The following is a 22,457-nucleotide window of genomic DNA, read 5'->3' as shown; positions in this document are numbered from 1 at the left end:
CCACGTAAAATATTAACCCAAACTCTTCCCTTTCTTATTATTTGAGCACTGAATGAATTACAGACAGGTATACAGGGATTCAGACCAAGGGGTAAACATGTGGGCTAGATCAATCCAGAAGGCTTCATGTCAGTCTCATATAATGAGAAGCTATAAATACCTTGATTTCCTGTTAAATCTGAAGAAATGCTGAATGAAACATTTCCTTCATGCATGGAGTAAATATTTTAAAACTTCAAACTTAGAGTTTGCTGATTCAGTTTAGGTAGAATAATAATTCAGTGTTTACAATCTTTAAATAGTCCAAAGTGAGGCTTGTGAAGAGCAGATAATTAGACCTTGATTCCTGAACAAAAATCATAGTCTTAATCCAACTCGTGAAACAATGAGAATGGTGAAGAGCTGAGGCCAGGTTTTGAGGGGAAGGAGGGGTTGTTTATCAAAAATACCCTTATCAAGACCAAAGGAATCTACCTGAATGCTGAAAACAGAAAACGAGCCCTGTGGGGCACTTGGTAGCTCAGGCGGTTAAGTGTCCAACTTTGGCTCAGGTCATGATCTCACAGTTTGTAAGTTCGGGCCCCATGTAGGGCTCTGTGCTAACAGCTAGAAGCCTGGAGTCTGCCTCGGATTCTGCGTCTCCTTCTCTCTGCCCCTCCCCTGCCTGTGCTCTGTCTCTGTCTCTCTCAAAAATTAATAAACATTAAAAATAAAAAGAAAGAAAACAGGCCCTAATCCCTAGAAGTATGAGCCATTTTGCTCAGTTGAAGTCAAGAGGACAGGGACACTGCCGGCCAGCTTCACTTAATAAGATTCTGGAAGTTAGAGACAAGAGGGGCAGGTAAGCTTCAGGGTGAAACCAGAACAAAACAGGCCCTTGAAGGCAGACCACAAAACAGGAGTGTAAGACTTGAGTTATGCACCTGCCTGAATTTGTTAGTAATTGTTGTACCATTGGACCCTGCTCTGTAGATTAATACCCCCGGGCCAGCCTTTCTATTTCCCCTTTCTATTTCAGCCTTTCTAGTATCCCCAGAGGAATACTACAGATTTTAGCAACAGATCATTGACTGCCTCTAAGAAACACAAAGCAGTGAACATTCAGTGTCTAGGGAGAGTAAGTAGTAACCAAGGCAGCTCGGAAGACGTAGTTGTAGAAGCTCTGGGAACTTTCAGCGAGAGTGAGTCTTCATAAAAGTGTTTTAATTCCCAGGAGAAATTTTCTGATGATTCTAGGTCTATTCCTAGATCAACCAGATATTCCTTGGGGTGAACCAAGGGGGAGGGGTGCCATGCAGCACAACAGAGCCTCTGAGGGCCCATCTTATATATCGGGCCAACCCTGAATGAGGAACAACTGTTGGCATCAAGACAGTGACTCCAATTTGAGTTTGCCACAGTGTCTGAGACTTCATTCGTCCACTCATTCACTCTTGGAGATACCATAGCAAAGCAGTGTGGTTCAGAATGTAAGTTCTGGAGCTAAGCGCTTGGGATCAATTCCTACCTCTATCAATTACTAACATTACACTTCATTCACCTGTCAAAAGCAGTCGGTTATAGCACCCATCTCACAGGATTTCATTGAGGAGGAAAAGACTGAGTTCATATAATGAGCCTAGAATTGTGCCTGGCACCGATAAGCGTTTTAGCTATTGTTGTTGTTTTTTTTTGTTATTAATTAATTCATTCAAAACTTAATGAGCGCTGATTATGTGTCAAGCACTGAATGAGGCCCTCATTTAGCACACCTATTCTTTCACTTACATCCCACTCTTGGCCATTAACTAGGAATGTAGGAGTCATCCTAAACTCCTTCCTCTCACTGCCCACCTCTAAAGATGTAGCCAAGTTCTGCCTATTAAACACGTCAGCTCCTTCCCTCTTTTCCACTCCTCACCATCACTGCCTGACTCAAGCCTTCTCCAATTTCTCTTCTCAAATATTATAGTAATCTCCTGTGTGCGCCCTAAGGCTAGAGTTGTGTTCATCCAATCTGTTCTCCATCTTGATTCTAAATTGTCTTTCCAAAACACATATCTGACGATATCATTCACCTGCTGAAGTCTTCCATAGGATAAAGTCACAGGTCCAACCTGGCACATGGGCCTTTCTGATGCGGCCCAATCTGTCTCCCCAGCTCTCATCCCGTGCCCACACTGACCAGGCTGGTGTTCCCTGACAACACAATGTTGATCCTTCTGCTGGGCTGACTATCCCTCCACCCGCCTGAAAACTCCCCCTTTTACATTAAGGCTCATTATTCAATTAATAAATACTTCCTAACACCTGCCACGAGTAATGCCTGTACCAAGGCCAGAGAGCACAGTGATGAAGAACACACTCAACCCTTTCTTCCCCATAGATAAAGTAACTTTGAGGCCCTCAAGAGAGAAAAGAAATATGGAAATTAGAGTTATCTCAAATTTAGTATTGTTTCCCTCACTAGCTGGATACCTTACAGAATTGTAGAAATTGAATAGATTTTGGCATCAAGTCCAAAAGTACCTCAGGAGATTTCAGTCTCAACAGTAAACTGTGACGCAGTGGACTTAGTCATTTTGACTTGTGCAGTGACAGTATGTTAGAAAAGATTGATTTGAACTACAAAAAACAATGATCAGTAGGTTGCTTCAATATGGTGTTATAAAATTATAAGCCATTAATTAGCTACTCTGTTTTTACTTAAAAAAATTTTTTTAACGTTTATTTTTGAGAGATAGAAACAGAGCGTGAGCAGGAGAGGGGCAGAGAGAGAGGGAGACACAGAATCCAAAGCAGGCTCCAGGCCTCTAAGCTGTCAACACAGAGCTGACATGGGGCTCAAACCCACAAACTGTGAGATCATGACCTGAGCTTAAGTTGGATGCTTAACCAATTCAGCCACCTAGGCACCCCACTACTTTATTTTTAAAAGGTGAGTAAATTATAAGTACCTGTGATTGTCTAGGGGTAACACCAGGCTGGCTTTCTTTTTACCCACGAAATAATATGAAATATGGTTATCAAACACTTTAAAAATCATGCCTTTCCAATTAATACATTTTTAAATCATTCACTGAATGGAATGCTTACTGAATAAGCACAACAGGCTGTCGACAAAATAGGTGATTAAAATTAAAACTTTACTCATTCTTTCAGCAATGAGGAAACATCAAAAATCTGTTCATTCAAAATCTCAGATCTGCACAAACACCAGTCATATTGGGACAGAAGCTCTACTGTGGGCATAGATTGGTCATAGCTCCCATCTCCCTCATTGGCTCTTCCAACCTTCCACACTAGTCTTTATGGCCCTTTTCAGCAACATCCTGTCGTATTCACAATTACATAACCAGAGCTCTGTGAAGAGTGTGGCACAAAGAAGGTGCCTGATTTGTTTGTTGCGCTGACCGTTTGTTGCACTGACCTCAGCTCACCTCGCCTCCAACAGAGATGCTGTCTTCTTCTCTACTACCCATGGAGACAGTACAGTTCCTTCCCAAGAGCAATGGGACCTCTCAGCTTAAATATTTTAATTTCTCAGCTCCAACTGGTATCCACCATCTTCAAAAATTTTCACGTGGCACTAACTTACTAAAGACAAACTGTCCAAATTATTTGGATTCAGAGAGTGACATTCAATCACTTTGTATAATGGCATATTTCTACCATACCATACCATTGAAAGTAATAACATACAGTTATTGAATAATGAACTTCATTTTCTCTTGGGCCTCTGTGGCAAAGCACATGATTTCAATGGTTATCTGACATCAGCCTAGTGACCCTAGCTGGTATGCTGTACCATCAGGCACTTTAGGAAACTGAAAACTTGAACTGTTACTTCTGACACCACTAGCTCGAGTTTAACACTGAATGCATTTCGCATCTGAATCTTCCTTTACACACACCCAGAGCAAACCTCGCTTTTCAAAAGTTCATTAACAAAGACTCAACTGAAAAGAACAGCCCTGTGACTCATCTTTGGATACCCGGGTGGAAATAACAACTCCTCCCTTTGCTGAGAAACGGCTTAAACAAGTGCATGAGAACCACAGGAAGTAATAACAGATCTCAGCTAGTGTCAGCGAAGTCTAGAATTCCCTCCCGGGACGGTGTGGCTCTTGAAGTCACGTTGCCACTACTTCTTGTCTTCATTCTTCTAAAAAAAAAAGTCTTATGTGGGCTTGGAAGGAACTATTTCAAGGCAATATCAATTTCTTCGTATTTCCTGGCTCCTGAGTCATTATGTCAAGTTCAAGTCAAGAAGCACCCATTCGGGGGCGCCTGGGTGGCGCAGTCGGTTAAGCGTCCGACTTCAGCCAGGTCACGATCTCGCGGTCCGGGAGTTCGAGCCCCGCGTCGGGCTCTGGGCTGATGGCTCAGAGCCTGGAGCCTGTTTCCGATTCTGTGTCTCCCTCTCTCTCTGCCCCTCCCCCGTTCATGCTCTGTCTCTCTCTGTCCCAAAAATAAATAAACGTTGAAAAAAAAAATTTAAAAAAGAAGCACCCATTCCGGTGTTTTTGAGAAAGCGTAACCTAAAATAGGGAGTGAACAGACGATCACACCGAAGTAATGTCCCCAGTAATTCAAAACAACCTCAGCCTTTCAACTTAAAACAAAAGTAGTCTTACTTAGAGACGTTGTGCCAGAAGCCTATCAACAGGTATCTGAAAGAATTTCTGTGAAGCCCTAAATGCGCGGTCCCTTGCCCACTGGGAGAAAAAAACAAAATCACTCCGATGTACGTAAGAAACCCAAGGCCGTGTTTCTCGAGGCGCGAAAAGGCGGCGTGAGCACCGGGGCCAGACCCGAAATCCCTCCCCCGGGACATCCCTCGACGCCCCATCCAGCGAGGCCACCCCGACGCCCCCCCGCAGCTCTCGGCGCACAACTCAGCGGGGCGCGTCCTCGCTCCTCCTGGGGCGCTTAGGGAGGGAAAAAGAGGCACAAGGGTAAAAAACGAACCAGGTACGGGACCGAGCGTGCGAACCGAGAAGCTACGTCCTGCGCGGGCGCCGGTCCCACGCTGGGCGTCGTGAGAAGGAAGGAAACCTGTCGCGCGACTCCTGGCGGCGGGGATCCCGGCGCCTCCCGCGGCCCAGGCCGGGGTCCTCCGCGGCCCCGCGAGCACCGCGCCGCCGCCGCCGCATCAGGGCGCCGCCGACCCAGCCCCCAGCAGCGTCGGCAGCACCCACAGCTGGGGGAGCAGGCCCCGCCCCGGGACGACGGCGCCAGCCGCCCGCGCGCCCGTCCCCGCCCCGCCCGGAGTGCGAGAGCCCGGGGGGCCGGCAGCCCCGGGCCGCGCCGCTCCTGCAGCCTCACCTCGCCTGTGCGCCCGCGGACGGTCTCCGCGGCGGCCCGAGGCGCCTCACCTGCTCCCCGACCCTCCTCGCGGGGAGGGGCCCGGGGGCGCCGGACTTTCCCCAGGAATCCCCCTCGTGCCGGTGACGTTTGCCGGCCGCTGCGTTCCGCGGGGCGCGGCCGCGTGCTTGGGTTCTGAGTGTGGGTGTGGCCCCCAGCCGTGCACCTGCGGCGACCCGCGAGGCGGCGGGCCGTGAGCCTGAGCGTATAAAGCGAGGCTGAGCACCGCCAAGTCAGATCCCTCTTGGACTCACCCGCCTCAAGTGGGCCAGAACCCCAGCTAGAACCCCAGCCGGCTTCATTCATTCATTCATTCATTCATTCAGTACCACATGAGCGTCCACCCAAGGGCTGAGGATACTTACCGTGGTTAAAAACACCAAGACCGTGACTTCGAAGACCTGGCATTCCAGTGGGGAAAGACAAACACATAAAGTGTACATTACGCTAAATGGTGGTAAGTACCTTGAAAACCAGACTGAGACTTAAAAGTTAGGGAATGTTAAATACACACAGACAATACAGTAGTATTAGACTACAATCCGAAGTAAAAAGAAAATCCATGAGTTCCTAATGGTGTAAGTAGTTGAATAAATAAATAAATGCTAAAGAGATCAATCTCCCCTGCAGAAGAATTCGTAAAAGTTTATGTAGATACTCGACCCTTAAGGACAAGCATAACTTCCCACTCCTTAAGTATGGCCTGCCCATAGTGACTTCTCCCAAAATATAAGGCGTAGAAGGGAGATAAAGAATAATTTCACAATGGAGACACCACCTCAGCCAGAAGATCAAGGTCCATATTCACAGCCATAAATCATATTGATAGTATGTGCTCATGATATGATGTGATGAAAATGTCACTTTACCTCTGTGGCTTTCCTCCCCCAAGCCCATGACCCCAGTTGTTATAAGAAAAATGTGACAACAGAGGGACACCCTCCAAAATACATGGCCAATATTTCTCTGAGCTGTCCATGTCATCAGAAACAAGGAAAGTCTGAAAAACTGCTACAGTCTAGAGGAGCCTAAGGAGACGTGTCACCTAAATATATACATGAGATCCTGAATAGGATCCTGGAACAGAAAAGAGCCATGAGGTAAAAAGTAAGGAAATCTGAATAAAGGATGGACTTTCATTAGCAATATAGTATCAAGATTTGTTCGTTAGTTGTGATAGTGTGCCATATTAATTAGAAGATGGTAATAATAGGAGAGGTAATAATGGGTACGAGGTCTATGAAAACACTCTATACTGTCCTTGCAATTTTTCTGTAAATCTAAAACTGTTCTAAAAAATAACGTTTATTTAAAGTAAAGCTACAGGCACCTGGGTGGCTCGGGCGGTTAAGCATCCGACTTTGGCTCAGGTCATGATCTCAGAGTCCGCGGGTTACAGTCCTGCGTCGGGGTTTGTGCTGACAGCTCGGAGCCTGGAGCCTGCTTCAGATTCTGTGTCTCCCTCTCTCCCTGCCCCTTCCCTACTCATGCTCTGTCTCTCCCTCCCTCAAAAATAAATAAACATTAAAAAAAAATTTTAAATAAAAGTAAAGCAAATTAAGAGAGATTGAACGGTGCTATAATAAACTAAAAAAAAAAAAAAAAAAAAAGTTTATTTCAAAGGCTTCCAAGATAAAAAAGAAAAGAAAACAAAAGCAGTTGAAGGAGGAAGTAATGTGGATATTTGGGTATGACCATTTCAGGCAGAGAGATTGTAGGTGTAGAGGCCCTGAGGCCGGAGCATTTTTGGCTTCTTGGATTAGTATCAAAGTGGGTAGAACAGAATGGGGGGTGAGAGCAATGGATGGATGGGTGATGGAGCTAGGGTTGGAGAATGGAGCACGTAGGGCCTTGGTGGTCATGATAGCTTTAAAAGTTTACTCTGATTGAGAAAGGAAGACATTGAAGAATTTGTAGTAGAGTGACCTGATACGGCTTTTTTTTTTTTTTTTTTTTTAATTTGCTATTGTGTTGACCAGTTAGGGGGAGAGAATGGAAGAAGGCCGACCAGTTAGGAAACCATGCGTGTTAATTTTATCTGTTAATTCCACTAGGCAATGGGGTGCCCAGGTATTGGGTAAAGATTATTCTGGATGTGTCTGTAAGAGTGTTTTAGATGAGATTAACATTTGAATCTATAGAATGAGTAAAGCAGATTGCCCACCCTAATATGGATGGGTGTCATCCAATCTGTTGAAGGCCTGAATGGAACAGCAGGCTGGGTAAGGGAGAATTGATCCTCTCTAGGCCTGTCTTTGAGCTTGGATATCAACTTTTTCCTGCCTTCAGACTTGGCCTCAAACTGGAAGTTATACCATTTGCTTTCCTGCTTTTCAGGCCTTCGGACTCAGACTGGAATTATACCACCAACTTTCCTGGGTCCCCATCTTGCCTACTGCAGATCTTGGAAGTTCTCAGCCTCTGTAATGTTTCATATATATATTTGCATACAGTTCTGTTTCACTGGACAACCCTGACTGATAGAAAACCATAGCAGTAGAGCTGGTAAGAAGTGGGCAGGTTCTGGGCATTTTCCCAAAGAGAAGCTGACACGACTGGTTGATTAATTGGGTGCAGGACATGAGAGAGTAAAAGAAGTGAGTTAAGGTTTTTACTCAGAGCAATTAGAAGAAAAGAGGTTCCTTACACTAACCAGGAAGACTGCTTGAGCAGGAAGTTGTGGGGTGGGGGGAGGAGAGGGGAGATTGCTGGGAACGAAGAGTTACATTTTGGACACTTTAAGTTTGAGTTGTCAAGAAGGCATTTGGATAGATGTGTCTGGGATGATGATATCAATTGGGAAGTCTTCAGTGTATCGGTGGTGTGCAGGTAGAATTTAGATGTCTGCAGTCTGAGCCATGGGGCACTCCAAAGGTCAGGGATCAAGGAGGATGAAGAATCAAAAAAAGGAGAATGAAAAGGCATAATCAGTGATACAGGGGGTAGACTAACAAAGAATGGAGCTCCAGAAGCCACGTGAAAGAAAGCAATGTTTCAAGAATGAGCAAACTCTATCAAACACTGCTAAAGTCAGTAAAATTAGAACTGAAAACTGAGCGATGGGCTTGGCCATGTGGAGGTCAATGCACACTTGATAAGAAGGATTTGGGTAGTGTGTAGTTATCAACGCATGTCTGGATTGGGCCCAGAGAGAATAAAAAAAAGAGTAAATGGAGACAGAAAATCAGGCAAAGGCTGGAAGGAAATATAAGGTCAAGAGGGAGATTTTTATTTTTAATTAGAAGATACACCTGTTTGTATTCTCATGGACATAAGCCGAAAAAGAAGGAACAAGTGATGATGCGGGAGAGAAAAGATCATTACTGAAGCAATGTTCTTGAGCAGATGAGCAACGATGGAATTCAATGCACATGCAATGTTCGGGTTAAATTGGAGAAGATAGAATTTTTTTCTGATTGCAGGAGGAGAGGCACAATATATGGGCACAGATGCTGGTGAATGTGGAGGCAGGAATATGTTTTCTCAGTGAAGAGGCAAAGTTATTGGTGGAGAGTGAGGAGTAGAGATGGAAGTTTGAGAAGAGAGTAGTCAGCTTGAAACATCATCCAGGGGTTGTGAGAGAGTAAGTGAACTTTGAAAATATAGTCAGATTGCTGGATAACAATAGGGTCCATTTGAAGTCACAGATCATGGATATAAAGGGAGACCAGTCAGAATAGTTACATGTTCTGACCAGTCTCATTTGCCTACTTGGGTACAAATAATGCTAGGCAGAGGTCTAGATACAAGCAGAGTTTACTGTTGGCCAGCTGAATAGGATGGAGGAGAGAGGGACAAGAGCATGGAGCATCTATGCAAGAGAATAATAAGGAAGGACCGTTGCATTTAAACCAAGGGGGGAGAGAAGAGAGGACATGAATGATGGTGTTGAGGCAAAGTGTAAAGGTGTTAGGTTAATGGATTGAACGTTCCAGGTGTCAAGAAGTTGTGCAGTGAGGGGGTTAGACAGATTCAGTTGGAAAAATGCAAGTTGGTTATGAGGGAGTGGTATCTTTGAGACTTAGATTATGAAGGGATGAAGATATTGGTAATGACAAAGTCTAGACTGACCTGGCTTTTCTGCAGCTGATGTGCCCACCTCCTTCTAGGCTTCCAGGTAGGTCTCCATGTTTTATACATTTTTTCTGGAAAGGTTGGCTTTCACCTCCAGTCTGAACTATGAATATGGATGAGGACTCTAGGGTAAATCCAGATAAAGCAGGGAAAGCACTTGGAGAAAGGCATAGCTGCCTCATGATGCCTTGTCCTCTGTATACACTATCTCATACCCTACTGCCATCCCAAATTTGAAGCGCTCATAAACCCATTGAATCTCAGGATTGGAAGGACATCTAGCCCCGCTACCCCCTCAGATGCAACTCCTCCATAGCCCTCAGCTAAAAAAACATTTTTTTATCCCCACACCATGTACCTATCACCAGCCACCGTTTCTCTTTGCCACGCTAGTTTGTAAACTCCTTGAGGACATATGTTTCACCTGTCTTTTTGTGTGTGTGATAAAATATATGTGACTTAAAATTTACTATTGTAACCATTTGAAAGTGCAAAGTTCAGGGGCGCCTGGGTGGCTCAGTCGGTTGAGCGTCCAGCTTCAGCTCAGGTCACGATCTCGCACTCCGTGAGTTCGAGCCCTGCGTCAGGCTCTGGGCTGATGGCTCAGAGCCTGGAGACTGTTTCCGATTCTGTGTCTCCCTCTTTCTCTGCCCCTCCCCTGTTCATGCTCTGTCTCTGTCTCAAAAATAAATAAAACGTCAAAAAAATTTTTTTAATAAAAAAAATAAAAAAAGAAAGTGCAAAGTTCAGTTGCATGGGTACATTCACACTGTTGTGTGACCATCACCATCCATTTCCAGAAAATTTTATCTACCCGAACTGACAACTCTGCGCCCATTAAACACTAATTCTCCATCCCCCCCTCTCTGCAGCCCCTGGCAACCATCATTCTACCTACTGTGTGTATCATTTTGACTACTCTAGATACATCATATAAGTGAAATGGCACAATCTTTGTTCCTTTGTAACTAGCTGGCTTGTTTCACTCAGCATAATGGTCAGGATTTATCTACGTTACAACATGTGTCAGAATCTTTTTCCTTTTTCTAAAAAAATATTTATTTATTTTAAGGGGGGAGGTGCAGAGAGAGAGAGAGAGAGAGAGAGAATCCCAAGCAGGCTCCATCCTGTCAGCGCAGAGCCAAATGCAGGGTTCAATCTCACAAACCGTGAGATCATGACCTGAGCTGAAGTCAAGAGTCAGATCTTAACCGACTGAGCCACTCAGGTGACCCAAATCTTTTTCCTTTTAAAGGCTGAATGCTATTTCTTTTCCAGTCTTTTGTTTCATTTTTCTGGAGTCCATACCCAGAAGTGGAGTTGCTGGATCATGTCATTCTCTGTGTAATTTTTTGTGCTATCCTCACACCATTTTTCACAGGAGCTGCACTAGTTTACATTCATAACCAGCAATGCACAAGGGTTCTGATTTCTGCATCTCCTTGCCAACACTTGTTATCTTCTTAAACCTATCTTTGATTTCCTCTCTATGGAAATTCCTCTCTATGCTGCTAGGCACATGATGGTGTATGAGTAAATGAACAGCTGTTGTTAACCCTGTCAAAAAAGGAAATGAGGGGGGCGCCTGGGTGGCGCAGTCGGTTAAGCGTCCGACTTCAGCCAGGTCACGATCTCGCGGTCCGTGAGTTCGAGCCCCACGTCGGGCTCTGGGCTGATGGCTCAGAGCCTGGAGCCTGTTTCCGATTCTGTGTCTCCCTCTCTCTCTGCCCCTCCCCCGTTCATGCTCTGTCTCTCTCTGTCCCAAAAATAAATAAACGTTGAAAAAAAAAATTAAAAAAAAAAAAAAAAGGAAATGAGGTTAAATGAATCAGCAAGCCCCATCTTGCACATCTTGTTCTAGATCTTCACTGTCCATTATTGTAGCCACATGTAGCTATTTACATTTAAATTAATTAAGATGAAGCAAAATTTCAAATTCAGTTCCTTAGTCTCAGTGGCATTTTCAGTGCATAAGAGCCACCGTAACTAATGGTTATTAGTGCCCACTGCATTAGACTGTGCAGAGTAGGAAATTAGCATGATTGCAGATGGTTCTTTGGTTACTATATTGAGCAGTGCTTTCCAGATCCTGCTAGCACCCTGTGCTTTGTCTCACTATTCATATTGGCATCAGCTTTTCCAGAATTGGACACCTTAAAATTTAAGATAAAGGTCTTTCTTTTGGGAGGGAGGGACTATGCTGCCTAAAAAGTCTGTGGCCCCTTACTACGTAAATGGCTGCTATGCAAAGTCTCAGATTTTTATGTTTTAATATTATATTTGGACTTTCAGTGATCACATGGTTCTGTCCCTCTTGATTATCTTTATGAACACAGATTTACTAAACTATTTAAATCTTTCTCTATGTGATTCAAAACTGTTCTCTACTAAACCATTGGTTTAATAAAATATTCTTAGATTCAGAATGGAGATTATGTCTCCACTTAATACTTTGCCAGTTTACTACTTTTTACCCAAAACTTAACACAATAATTAGAGACTGTCAGTAAATATTTGTTGAAAGATGAGTGAATGAATGACACAAGTGAGCACTGAGCTGAACTTTGGAGCTCAGGGCACTGAGATGACATTTTAGAGGGTGGCACCCAGGCATAATGAGATTTAGGAAATCTAGCACTGTTTGTTTGTTTGTTTTTAACAAAACATGGATTTTAAGCTACGGTCTTTTCTTCCATTGTTCAAAAAGTAGCTTAAAATTTAATTCCTGTAAGGATCTTGTGCAGTGCATGTTTATAAAGCTTCAACTCTTTTATAAGCACTCACCACCAATAAATATAATAACAAGAAAAAATAAATTCTAGATTTTTATAATGTCAACATGTATGCAGGCATCTTCTGTTTGCCCCTTCACGTCTACTTTCTACCTCTCACCATCCTACGCTCTACCCTGGGTGGTTGATCTCTATGGGCTATTGCAATAGTTTCCTCTACCCTTTAACTTCTCTTGGGCTTGGCCAATAGGGAGATCTAGCAGGAGAGCAGAAGCAGCCGGATGGAGTCCAGGAATTTATTTGAAACAGAAGGGCTCTCTGTGTTCTCCACAGGTCACTGTTCTTCTAAAGTGGTCTGTTCTACATGATTCCCTCTCCTTCCTGGTTCTGAATGTCTCTCCCTACTCATGATTCTCAGACCTGGGGTATCACATATAGAATACATATAGTTTCCACTCTGCCTATGCCTTTAAATATTACCTTTCTTTATAAACCCTCACGGAATTATTCTAACTTGAATGTGCCATCTGTTTCCCGATGGGACCCTGATACAGCATCCTTTATCAGTAGCTAGACCACAGTGTCCAAATCCCTGCTCTGAAGTTTTTATACCTACAGTCCTTAGAAAAATATTCCCTGATAATTTTAGCATCTTCTTATATCAGTGCACTGGTTAGCTTTATGAAGAAACCATGTTATATGTCATATAATATACATTTTTCTCCAGCACACTCAGATTAGAAAAATACTGATTCATAAGCGAATCTTTTTGCATTTATCTTCTCTACATAAAATATTATTAATGGAAATACATATAAATAAGACTATAAAACAAGTTGGTTAATTTTTAAGATATTAAATATTTTAATATCTAATAAGCTTTAACTTACTTCTTGATATGGGAGAAAATCTATACCTCAGTACTACAAACCAGCCATCATTACTCAATATACACAGCTTACTGGAGTTTCTAACCCCTCCCTCTACACCGAATAATGGTGCCTGCCAAAAATTCATGTTGTAATCCAATCCCCAACGTGATGGTGTTAGGAAGGAGGACCTTGGGAGGTGATTAGGTCATGAGGATGGAGCCCTCAAGAATGAGATTCATGTTCTCATAAAAGTGGTCCCACGGAGCTCTCTTGCCCCTTCCGTCATGTGAGAACACAACAAGTAGATGGCCATCTATGAACCAGGAAGCGGGCTCTCACCAGACACCAAATCTGTTGGCACCTTGATCTTAGGCTTCCCAGTCTCCAGAACTGTGACAAATCAATTTCTGCTATTGATAAGCCATAAAGTCTAGAGTATTTTTCCTATATAGCGTAAAGCCTACATGGACTAAGATACCCTTTGAAGCTCGGTGTTTAACTGTACAATTACTAGCAGACATCAGCTCATTTAAAAATATGTAAACCCCATAATGCTAATACCTATATTAAAGTTAACTGATACTTATTCATCAGTTGCAGTGTGCCAAGCACTATGCTAACATTTTCATATATTATCTTGTTTAATTTTCATCACAAATTGATGAAGTGTGTACAACCCAACCCCATTTGACAGGGGAAGAATGAGCCTTAAAGTCTCCTGTCCACTGTCACAGCACCAGCAAGCAAAGGACCCTAGATTCAAATCCTGGTGTCCAACACAAAAGTTCATGCTCTTAACCACCAATAAAGAATCCAAGAACAACATCCAAGACCACAGAAACCAAAAAATAAGGACTGTCCAAAACAAAGGATTTCTCTTATCCTATTACCTACCGTCAAAGAGCAATGTCTAAATCTATATAAGCTTAGAAAACTTACAAAAAAAAAATAAAAGAATGCAACAGATAACTCATAGAAAAGTAAATTTCTTATTGTCTAGTAAGCTTATTTTTCTGTGCATGGTATATAGGAGGGGTAGAAAATTAGTGGTGAAATTGTACTATTTTGGTATTAGCTAAATCTTATTCCTGCCTACAATTCGTGAAATGACATAGTTGTATTGTTTATTTTAACTCAAATTGCAATTATGTGAAAATTTTCCTCTGATACATTGCTATACCTGCAAGAGGCTTGAAGGTGAGCATGTACTGGCTGCTTTATTCATACAAATAGAACATTCTCTGTGAAAGAGAAGGGACTAAAAAATACTAGGTGTAGAGATAGTATAATTGATCTGCTTAATGACACTAAATGGTTTTTTTCTCAACTGTGATTTTGCATAACAAGTTACAAAACTATTTTAAGATGAGACTGTTACTCAATACTCACTTCTGGTAAACCCCTTTTTACACCATCCTCCTGTCCTGAGGAACTGATAAAAGTGAAACAGAAAAGCATAAACAGAATGTAGCAAATGAGCCATGCCTTTTATAGGTAATAGTTTAGTCGTAAGCCTTTAAATATTGATTTTTGAATTTGAATAATTAAATTTGTTCTCAACAAGCATGATTCTCACAAATAGACTAAACATTTTTATAGTCCATATTTTGTTCATTTAGATGAATTTGTACCATCCATTTAGAAACTATGTATGTCTACACCAAAAAGCCTTACTTTGGGGCTGAGACATGGTTTTCTTCTCTTTTTCTTCATCCATTTCATCCTCTTCTTGCAGTTCCACGACTTTGTTTTACTTTTCCTTTCAACACACTCTTCAGGTAGACTGAGTCCTTCCTCAAAGATGGTTTATAGTTTCTGCGAGTGCACGGACCACAGCCAGCATCCTTCCGTGACCCTAAAGAAAATTTGAAAGAACAATCTTGGCACCACAAAAAAACAAACATGTTTCAAATGATGAAGATGTCTTAAAGATGAACATACCCGAAGTGACACTGTGAAAACAGATCAAAGTCTCAGGTGTAAATTCACAGATTCAGTGGACAGACTTCTTGCAGGTATCTACTCTTGGGATGGTGATCTTGTTGACGAGCACTTGGGGAAGCTGATCGATGTTCCTCTCAGTCCGCAGTTCCTTACCTTACTTATGTGCCCTGAGCGTGAGTAGGAATCTTTGGTAGGAGCTGACATGGCCTTGCATCACTAACTCTCAGTGTTGAAAGCAGGCCACTCTAGCTGATTTCTTTAAACCCTATTTTCTACAAGTTGGTGATGGACAAAGTTGAATTATGAAACAGGAACTATTGCCACAATTCTACATCCCTTGTCACAAAGAAACATTTACAAAACATTTAATGCCCTCGTGCCAATAGGAATCCATAACTGATTACAATGCAAATGTGAGTGCTGCATATAATCTATTCATGCCCTATTTCTTTCAGGGCCCCAGGACATCATCTCTCCAACTTCGGTAGTGAGTAGACCCCTTTTCAAGGAAAAAGAATATATGATACCCAGTGTTGACAAATTACCTGAATATGACATATATTCAAGTATATGTAACTTACATAAACATGGTATAAATTCCTTATGGTTACAGCCTCATTAGGAAACTGTAAAATTTAAGCAAATCATATGCAGAATTTAAGAAACAAATGAACAAAGGACGAAAAAGAGAGAGACAAACCAAGAAAGAAACTCTTAACTATAGAGAACAAACTGATGGTTACCAGAGGTGGGGGTGGGGAGGGGGGGGGAAGGATAGTTGACATAGGTGAAGGGGATTAAGAGTACACGTACCATGATGGGCCCTGAGTAATATATAGCATTGTTGAATCACTATACTATAGTGCACCTGAAACTAATATAACACTGTATGTTAACTATACTGGAATTCAAATTAAAAACTTTAAAAAATTGAATGAATCTACATATTAAAAGTATAAACTTAATATTAAAATAAGCAGCATTGATTTATGTTGTTTTGATGAAGCAAAAAAGTTATATTCTCTTACAAATTTCAATTATATAAATTTAGTGTTATCAATTATAGTCACAATGTTTTACATTAAATCTTCAAACCTTATGCATCTCATAGCTGAAAGCTTGTACTTTTTTACCAACCTCTCCCTATTTCTCTCAACCCCCAGCCCTTGGCAACCACAATTCTACTTTCTCTTTCTACTCGAGTTTAACTTTTTTTTTTTTTTTTAAGTTTCCATATATAAGTGGTACCATGAAGTATTTGCCTTTCTCCGTCTGGCTTATTTAATTTTGCATAATGTTCACAAGGTCCGTCCACATTGTCACAAATGGTAACATTTCCTTCTTTCTCATGGCCCAATAATATCCCATTGTATCTATATAACACATCTTCTTTCCCCATTCATCCATTGATAGGCACTTTGGTTGTTTCTAACATTTATTTATTTTTGAGACAGAGAGTGCGAGAGGGAGAGGGAGAGGGGCAGAGAGAGAAGGAGACACAGAATCCGAAGCAGACTCCAGGCTCTGAGCTGTCAGCACAGACCTACAAACTGTGAGATCATGACCTGAGCCAAAGTCGGATGCTTAACCGACTGAGCCACATAGGTGTCCCTTAGTTGTTTCTATAGCTTGGCCACTGTGAATAATGCTGCAAGGAACATGGGAGTGCAGATATCTCTTCATTATTCCATTTTCATTTCCTTTGGATTTATACCCAGAAGTGGAATTGCTAGATCATATGGTAGTTCTATTTTCAATTTTTTGAAGAATTTTCATACTATTTTCCATAGAGGGTGAACCAACTTCCATTCCCACCAACAATGCACAAGGGGTCCCCTTTTTGCATATCCTTTTCAACTTGTTATCTTTTATCTTTTTGATGGTAGCCACTCTAACAGGTGTAAGGTGATAACTCATACTTTTGATTTGTATTTCCCTGATAATTAGTGATGTTGAACACCTTTTCATATGTTGGTCATTTGTATATCTTCTTTGGAGAAATGTCTGTTCAGTACCTCTGCCCATTTTTAAAATATTTTGTTTTGTTTTGTTTTGTTTTGTTTTTGATATTGAGTTGTATGAGTCATTTATATGTTTTGGATATTAACCCCTTATAATATATATGATTTGTAAATATGTTCTCCCATTTGGTAGGTTGCCTTTTTATTTTGTTGATAATTTCCTGTGCAAAATCTTTTTATTTGATGTCATTTCACTTATCTTTGCTTTTATTATGTTTGCTTTTGGTGTCAAATCCAAAAAAAAAAAATATTGCCAAGAGTGATGTCAAGGAGCTTATCCCCTATGTTTTCTTCTAAGGAGTTTTATGGTTTCAGGTCTTTCATTCAAGTACTTTGACTTGGTTTTGTGTATGATGTAAGATAGAAGAGAGTTTCATTCTTTTACATTTGGCTGTCCAGTTTCTCCAACACCATGTATGGAAGAGACTAGCCTTTTTTCCATTGTATATTCTTGGCTCTTTTATGGAAAATTAGTTGACCGCATATGCATGGGTTTATTTCTGGGCTCTCTATTATGTTGCATTGACTTATGTGTCTCTATTTATGCCAATATCATACTATTTCTGTGAAAAATGCCACTGGAATTTTGGTTGTATTGAATCCCTATCAAACTGCTTCTGGTAGTATGGATATTTTAACAATATTAATTTTTCTAATCCATGAACACATATTATCTTTCCATTTATTTTTGTCTTCTTCAATTTCTTTCATCAATGTCTTATAGTTCTCAGTATATAGCTCTTTCTCCTCATTGATTAAATTTATTCCTCAAAAATCACTCATTTTGATGTAATTGTAAGTGGATTGTTTACTTAATTTCTCTTACTGGCAGTTCATTGTCAAGGTGTAGGAACGCAACTGATTTTTGTGTATTGATTTTGTATCCTTTACTGAATTTTTAAATTAGCTCTAACAATTTTTGGTGGAGTTTTTAGGATTTTCTATCTATTATATGTAATCTGCAAGTAGAAAAAGTTTTATTTCTACCTTTCGATTTGGATGGCTTTTATTTCTTTTTCCCACCTAATTGCTATGGCTAACGCTTCTAGTACCATGTTGAATAAAAGTGACAAGAGTAGGCATCCTTGTCTTGTTCCTGATCTTATAAGAAAAGCTTTCAGCTTTACACCATTGAGCCTGATGACAACTATGGGCTTGTCATATGTAGCCTTTATTATGTTAAGGTATGTTCACTCTGTACTCAGGTTGTTACGAGATTTTATCATGAATCAATGTTAAACCTTGTCAAACGCTTTTTCTGCATCTATTGAGGTGATTGTAAGATTTTTATCCTTCACTTTGCTAATGTGGTGTATCACGTTGATTAATTTGGAGATGTTTTATCATTCTTACATCCCTGAAATAAATTCCACTTGATCATGGTATGCCATTTTTTTTATATATTGTTGAATTCAGTTTGCTAATATTTTGTTGAAGATTTTTCATCTACGTTCATCTGTATGGCCTGTAATTTTTTTTTCTTGTAGTTGTCCTTAATTGGATTTGGTATCAGGGCAATGCCAACTTTATAAAATGGTTTGGAAGTGTTCTGTGCTCTTCTATTTTTTTTTTTTTTTTTTGGAATAGTTTGAAAAGGATTGATATTCAGTTTTAAAATATTTGGTAGAATTCATCAGTGAAGCCACTTGGTCCTAGACTTTTGTTTGTTGGGAGGGCTTTTATTACTGATTTAATCACCTTATTTGTAATGGGTCTATTCAGATTTTGTATTTCTTCATGACTTAGGCTTAAGAGGTTGTATGTTTCTAGGAAATTTCTTTTTCTTCTAGGTTGTCAATTTGTTAGCATATAATTATTCATCTTAGTTTCTCATGATCCTTTGTATTTCTGTGGTATCAGTTATAATGTCTCTTTCATTTCTAACTTTGAGTCTTCTCTGTCTCTTTTTTTCTTGGTAATCCTAGATAAAGGTTTATCAATTTTGTTTGCTTTTTCCAAAAAAACCCTCCCCTTAGTTTCATTGATCTTTTTAATTGTCTTTATAGTCTCTACTCCCTTTATTTCCACTCTCATCTTTGTTATTTCTCTCCTTCTGCTAACTTTATGTTTAGTTTATTATTCTTTTCTTATTTCTTGAGGTGTAAAGTTGTTTATTTAAGTGGTTTTTTTTTTTTCATTATGTAGACATTTGTTGCTATGGACTTCCCTCTTACAGCTGCTTTTCCTCCATTCGTTTTGGTAGGTAGTGCTTCCATGTTTTTTTTTCTCATGAATTTTTAATTCTCTTTTGATTTCTTCTTTTTTTTTTTAAATTTTTTAATGTGTATTTATTTTGAGAGAGAGAGAAAGAGAGAGACAGTGCACAGGTGGGGAGGGGCAGAGAGAGAGGAAGACACAGAATCTGAAGCAAGCTCCAGGCTCTGAGCTATCAGCACAGAGCCCAATGTGGGGCTCAAACCCATGAACTGTGAGAAAATGACCTGAGCCGAAGTCGGCCACTTAACCGACTGAGCCACCCAGATGCCCCTGATTTCTTTTTAAATACATTGTTTTTTCAGTAGCATGTTGTTTACTCACCACGTATTTGTGAATTTTTCAGTTTTCTTCTTGCAACTGATTTCTAGTTTTATACCATTATGTTCAGAAAAGTTGCTTGATATGATTTCTATCTTTTTAAATTTATTAAGAGATGCTTTGTGGTCTAACATATGATATATCCTGGAGAACATTACATGTGCGCTTGAGAAAATGTGTATTCTTCTGCTGTTTGGTGGAATGTTCTGCAAATGTTAAGTCCATCTGTTATAGTGCATAGTGTAAGTCTAATGTTTCCTTATTGATTTTCTGTGTGAATGATCTATCCATTGTTGAAAGTGTCAAAACAAGCTCTACTTTTCATTTATAGTCATCTGGAAGAGAAAAATACATAAATTAATAAACACAATATAAAGTTCCATTTCAATTGGAAATAAATATTTCAAAATAGTTGTGTTTAATATTGCCTATTTTACTGTTGCTACTGCCATAGAGAATCAAGGTACTAATCAAGTAGAGTGAAAGAAAGATGTGTTGATAGAAACTGTTTTTAAATTCTGCTTCTGTCACCCCATTTTCATCCTTTGACAACTCCTCCTTGCAGGCCCACCATCTTGTCTCAATCTAGGTCTTACTTGTGTCTTAATTTGACACTGGATGTAGGGAGGAAAAAAATCTCCCCTGAGAAATGTTTCAAGTTGGATTTGGCATCAGGGCAATGCCAACTTTGTAAAATGGTTCGGAAGTCTGAATTCATATTACCTGTGTGGGACAAAGAGCCTCAAGCAGATATTCATTTATAGGGAATGGATTGATTATGCCACTAGATGACCAGCTAAAACAAAGGCACACCCTCTCTGAAAATACTAAACTCTCTATATTGACAGTAACTGTAACTATACCAATAGTCAAAAGATGCATCCTGACTTCAGAAATGCCAAAATGTGAAAAAAAAATGTGAATTGTAGACTATTTTGTATATGCAAGTTATTACAAATTAATGAGATAACTCATGCAAACCGCTTAGAACTGTGCCTTGAATGTAGTAAGCTACTATAATTATCATCATCATCATCATCACTTTCCAGCTTTATTTGTAATAACCACAAATTTTCATCATGATAAATCAGACAGACTCACCTTTCTCCAAGCACTCATTTCTTCTTTTATTTCTGTGGTTCATGCAGGATGAAATGAGAAAGTACTTTGCTAGTGTAAAATAATGAACATTATCATTATCATCATCATCATGCTATCCCCAACATAGCTGCATACCTTTCTTTATAGGATTTCCTATTCTGTAAAACCAAAGAGTTGGACTGCATAATTTAAAAAATTTTTTGTTATGGCAAATGTTGGGCCTGTACAAAAGTCTTTAGAATAGTTAATTCCTAAGCAAAAGTATTTATTAACTCATGGTCAGTATATTCCCTCATATTTATGCCTTCTACCCTAGACTATTCCCAGGCATCATATTCTCGTAGGACAGATAATTTTTGTGTACCTTTCTAACTCTACAAGTTTATGGTAAATCCAGAAATTCATGGAACCCCACTGTAAGTCTTGGTTATTAACAGTCATTTTTCTACTCCTGCCCAAGCTGATTAAAATGAGTCTAGATACTGCTCTACTATTTGGTTAATACTTATACATTGACTTCTGCTTCCAAACATGATGGAGTAACAGGGACCAGATTTAACCTCCCAACTGAATAACAACAGCAAAGACAAAATATATAAACACCAATTTTCAAGATATTAAACATCAAACAATGAAGGACTGTGATCCCCAAGATATGGAAAACATGCAAAGTAAGCCCCACTTGTCCCAGCTTGCTGCTTTGGGAGAGTTTCTAGCACATGGCATGGAGAAGAAGCCAGGCAGATTCCTTGAGTTGAGATGAAGCTGAATCCAGGGAAATAAAGGTGACTAAAGTTCATAGGATAGAATACTGGAGATAGAGAGATGACTAGAGAGAGATGCGAGCAGATTTGCACAAGATCCCCCTTGAGTATTCAGCAGAGGATTTATCAGTTAATGCGTGTCAGAAAACTACCTGGGGCTGGGGGCAAAACCAACTAAAAGGATTGGAGGAAGCAGTAACTACTGTCTACACACAGCCAGAAATGGTGCCTGTTCTCACACACCAGACTGGAAAACCTCATAATTTACTGGAAGGAGTGGTCAGAAAATTTTTCTCTCAGTGGCATCAAACTGTCTCCAAGTAATTTAACATAACGAAGTTCAAGAACACTTATGGGAATTCAACAATACCTAGCACCCAACAAGGTATAATGCATAATCTACAGCATCTAATTAAAAATTACCAGACATAGTAATTTATCTGTTCTCTTTTTTAAAAAAATTTTTTTAATGTTTATTTATTTTTGAGACAGAGAGAGACAGAGCATGAATGGGGGAGGGTCAGAGAGAGAGGGGGACACAGAATCTGAAGCAGGCTCCAGGCTCTGAGCTGTCAGCACCGAGCCCGACGTGAGGCTCAAACTCATGGACCATGAGATCATGACCTGAGCCGAAATCGATGCTTAACCGACTGAGCCACCCAGGCGCCCCATTTATCTGTTCTCTTTAAGAGTAGGAAATCTCAGCACCCCCCCAACATACACACATGTCACACACACAGTTGGAATTCCCCAAAGGAAAAGAGAGATGGAAGAAGTATTTGAAGAAATAATGTCCAAAATTCCGGATTTATTGTAACCTATAAACCCATAGATCCAAGAAGCTCCGTGAACCGAAGCACAAGATACATGAAGTACACTAAAGCATATCATAACTAAATTACGCAAAATCAATGATAAAGAGAACATCTTAAAAGCAGCCAGAGGAAAAAAGACACATTATGTAGAGAAGAAAAAAAGATAAAAAGATGAGGAAAACAGCAAATTTCGCATCTGTAATAATATAACAGAGAAATGGTGGAGGACTAAAAGGTAAAAATATTAAAGGAA

At 40.3% G+C, this 22,457-nt stretch overlaps 1 protein-coding gene across 5 annotated transcripts in view; it reads right to left on the bottom strand.

Annotated features, from left to right (window-relative positions):
- STX11 (syntaxin 11) overlaps nucleotides 1-15,142 on the bottom strand; it is a 47,658-nt gene extending 32,516 nt beyond the window's left edge. Inside the window, exons 1-2 of one of the 5 annotated variants that reach the window (XM_045499912.1) lie at nucleotides 14,966-15,142; nucleotides 14,699-14,879 (exon numbers count right to left, since the gene is read on the bottom strand). In XM_045499912.1, coding sequence (XP_045355868.1) covers nucleotides 14,699-14,741 — 43 coding nt within the window. In that variant the 5' untranslated portion in view covers nucleotides 14,742-14,879; nucleotides 14,966-15,142. Of the gene's footprint in view, nucleotides 1-4,950; nucleotides 5,221-5,307; nucleotides 5,414-14,698; nucleotides 14,880-14,965 lie in introns of those variants that run through there. The other 4 variants (XM_045499914.1, XM_045499911.1, XM_045499915.1 and 1 more) reach the window with 4 other exon arrangements.
- Between the last annotated feature and the right edge of the window lie 7,315 nt (nucleotides 15,143-22,457).

This window comes from Leopardus geoffroyi, chromosome B2 (assembly GCF_018350155.1).
Source record: "Leopardus geoffroyi isolate Oge1 chromosome B2, O.geoffroyi_Oge1_pat1.0, whole genome shotgun sequence".
NCBI classification, from domain to species: domain Eukaryota; kingdom Metazoa; phylum Chordata; class Mammalia; order Carnivora; family Felidae; genus Leopardus; species Leopardus geoffroyi.
The sequence above is the reverse complement of the archived record's forward strand: the minus strand, read 5'-3'. Positions and strand labels throughout refer to the sequence as shown.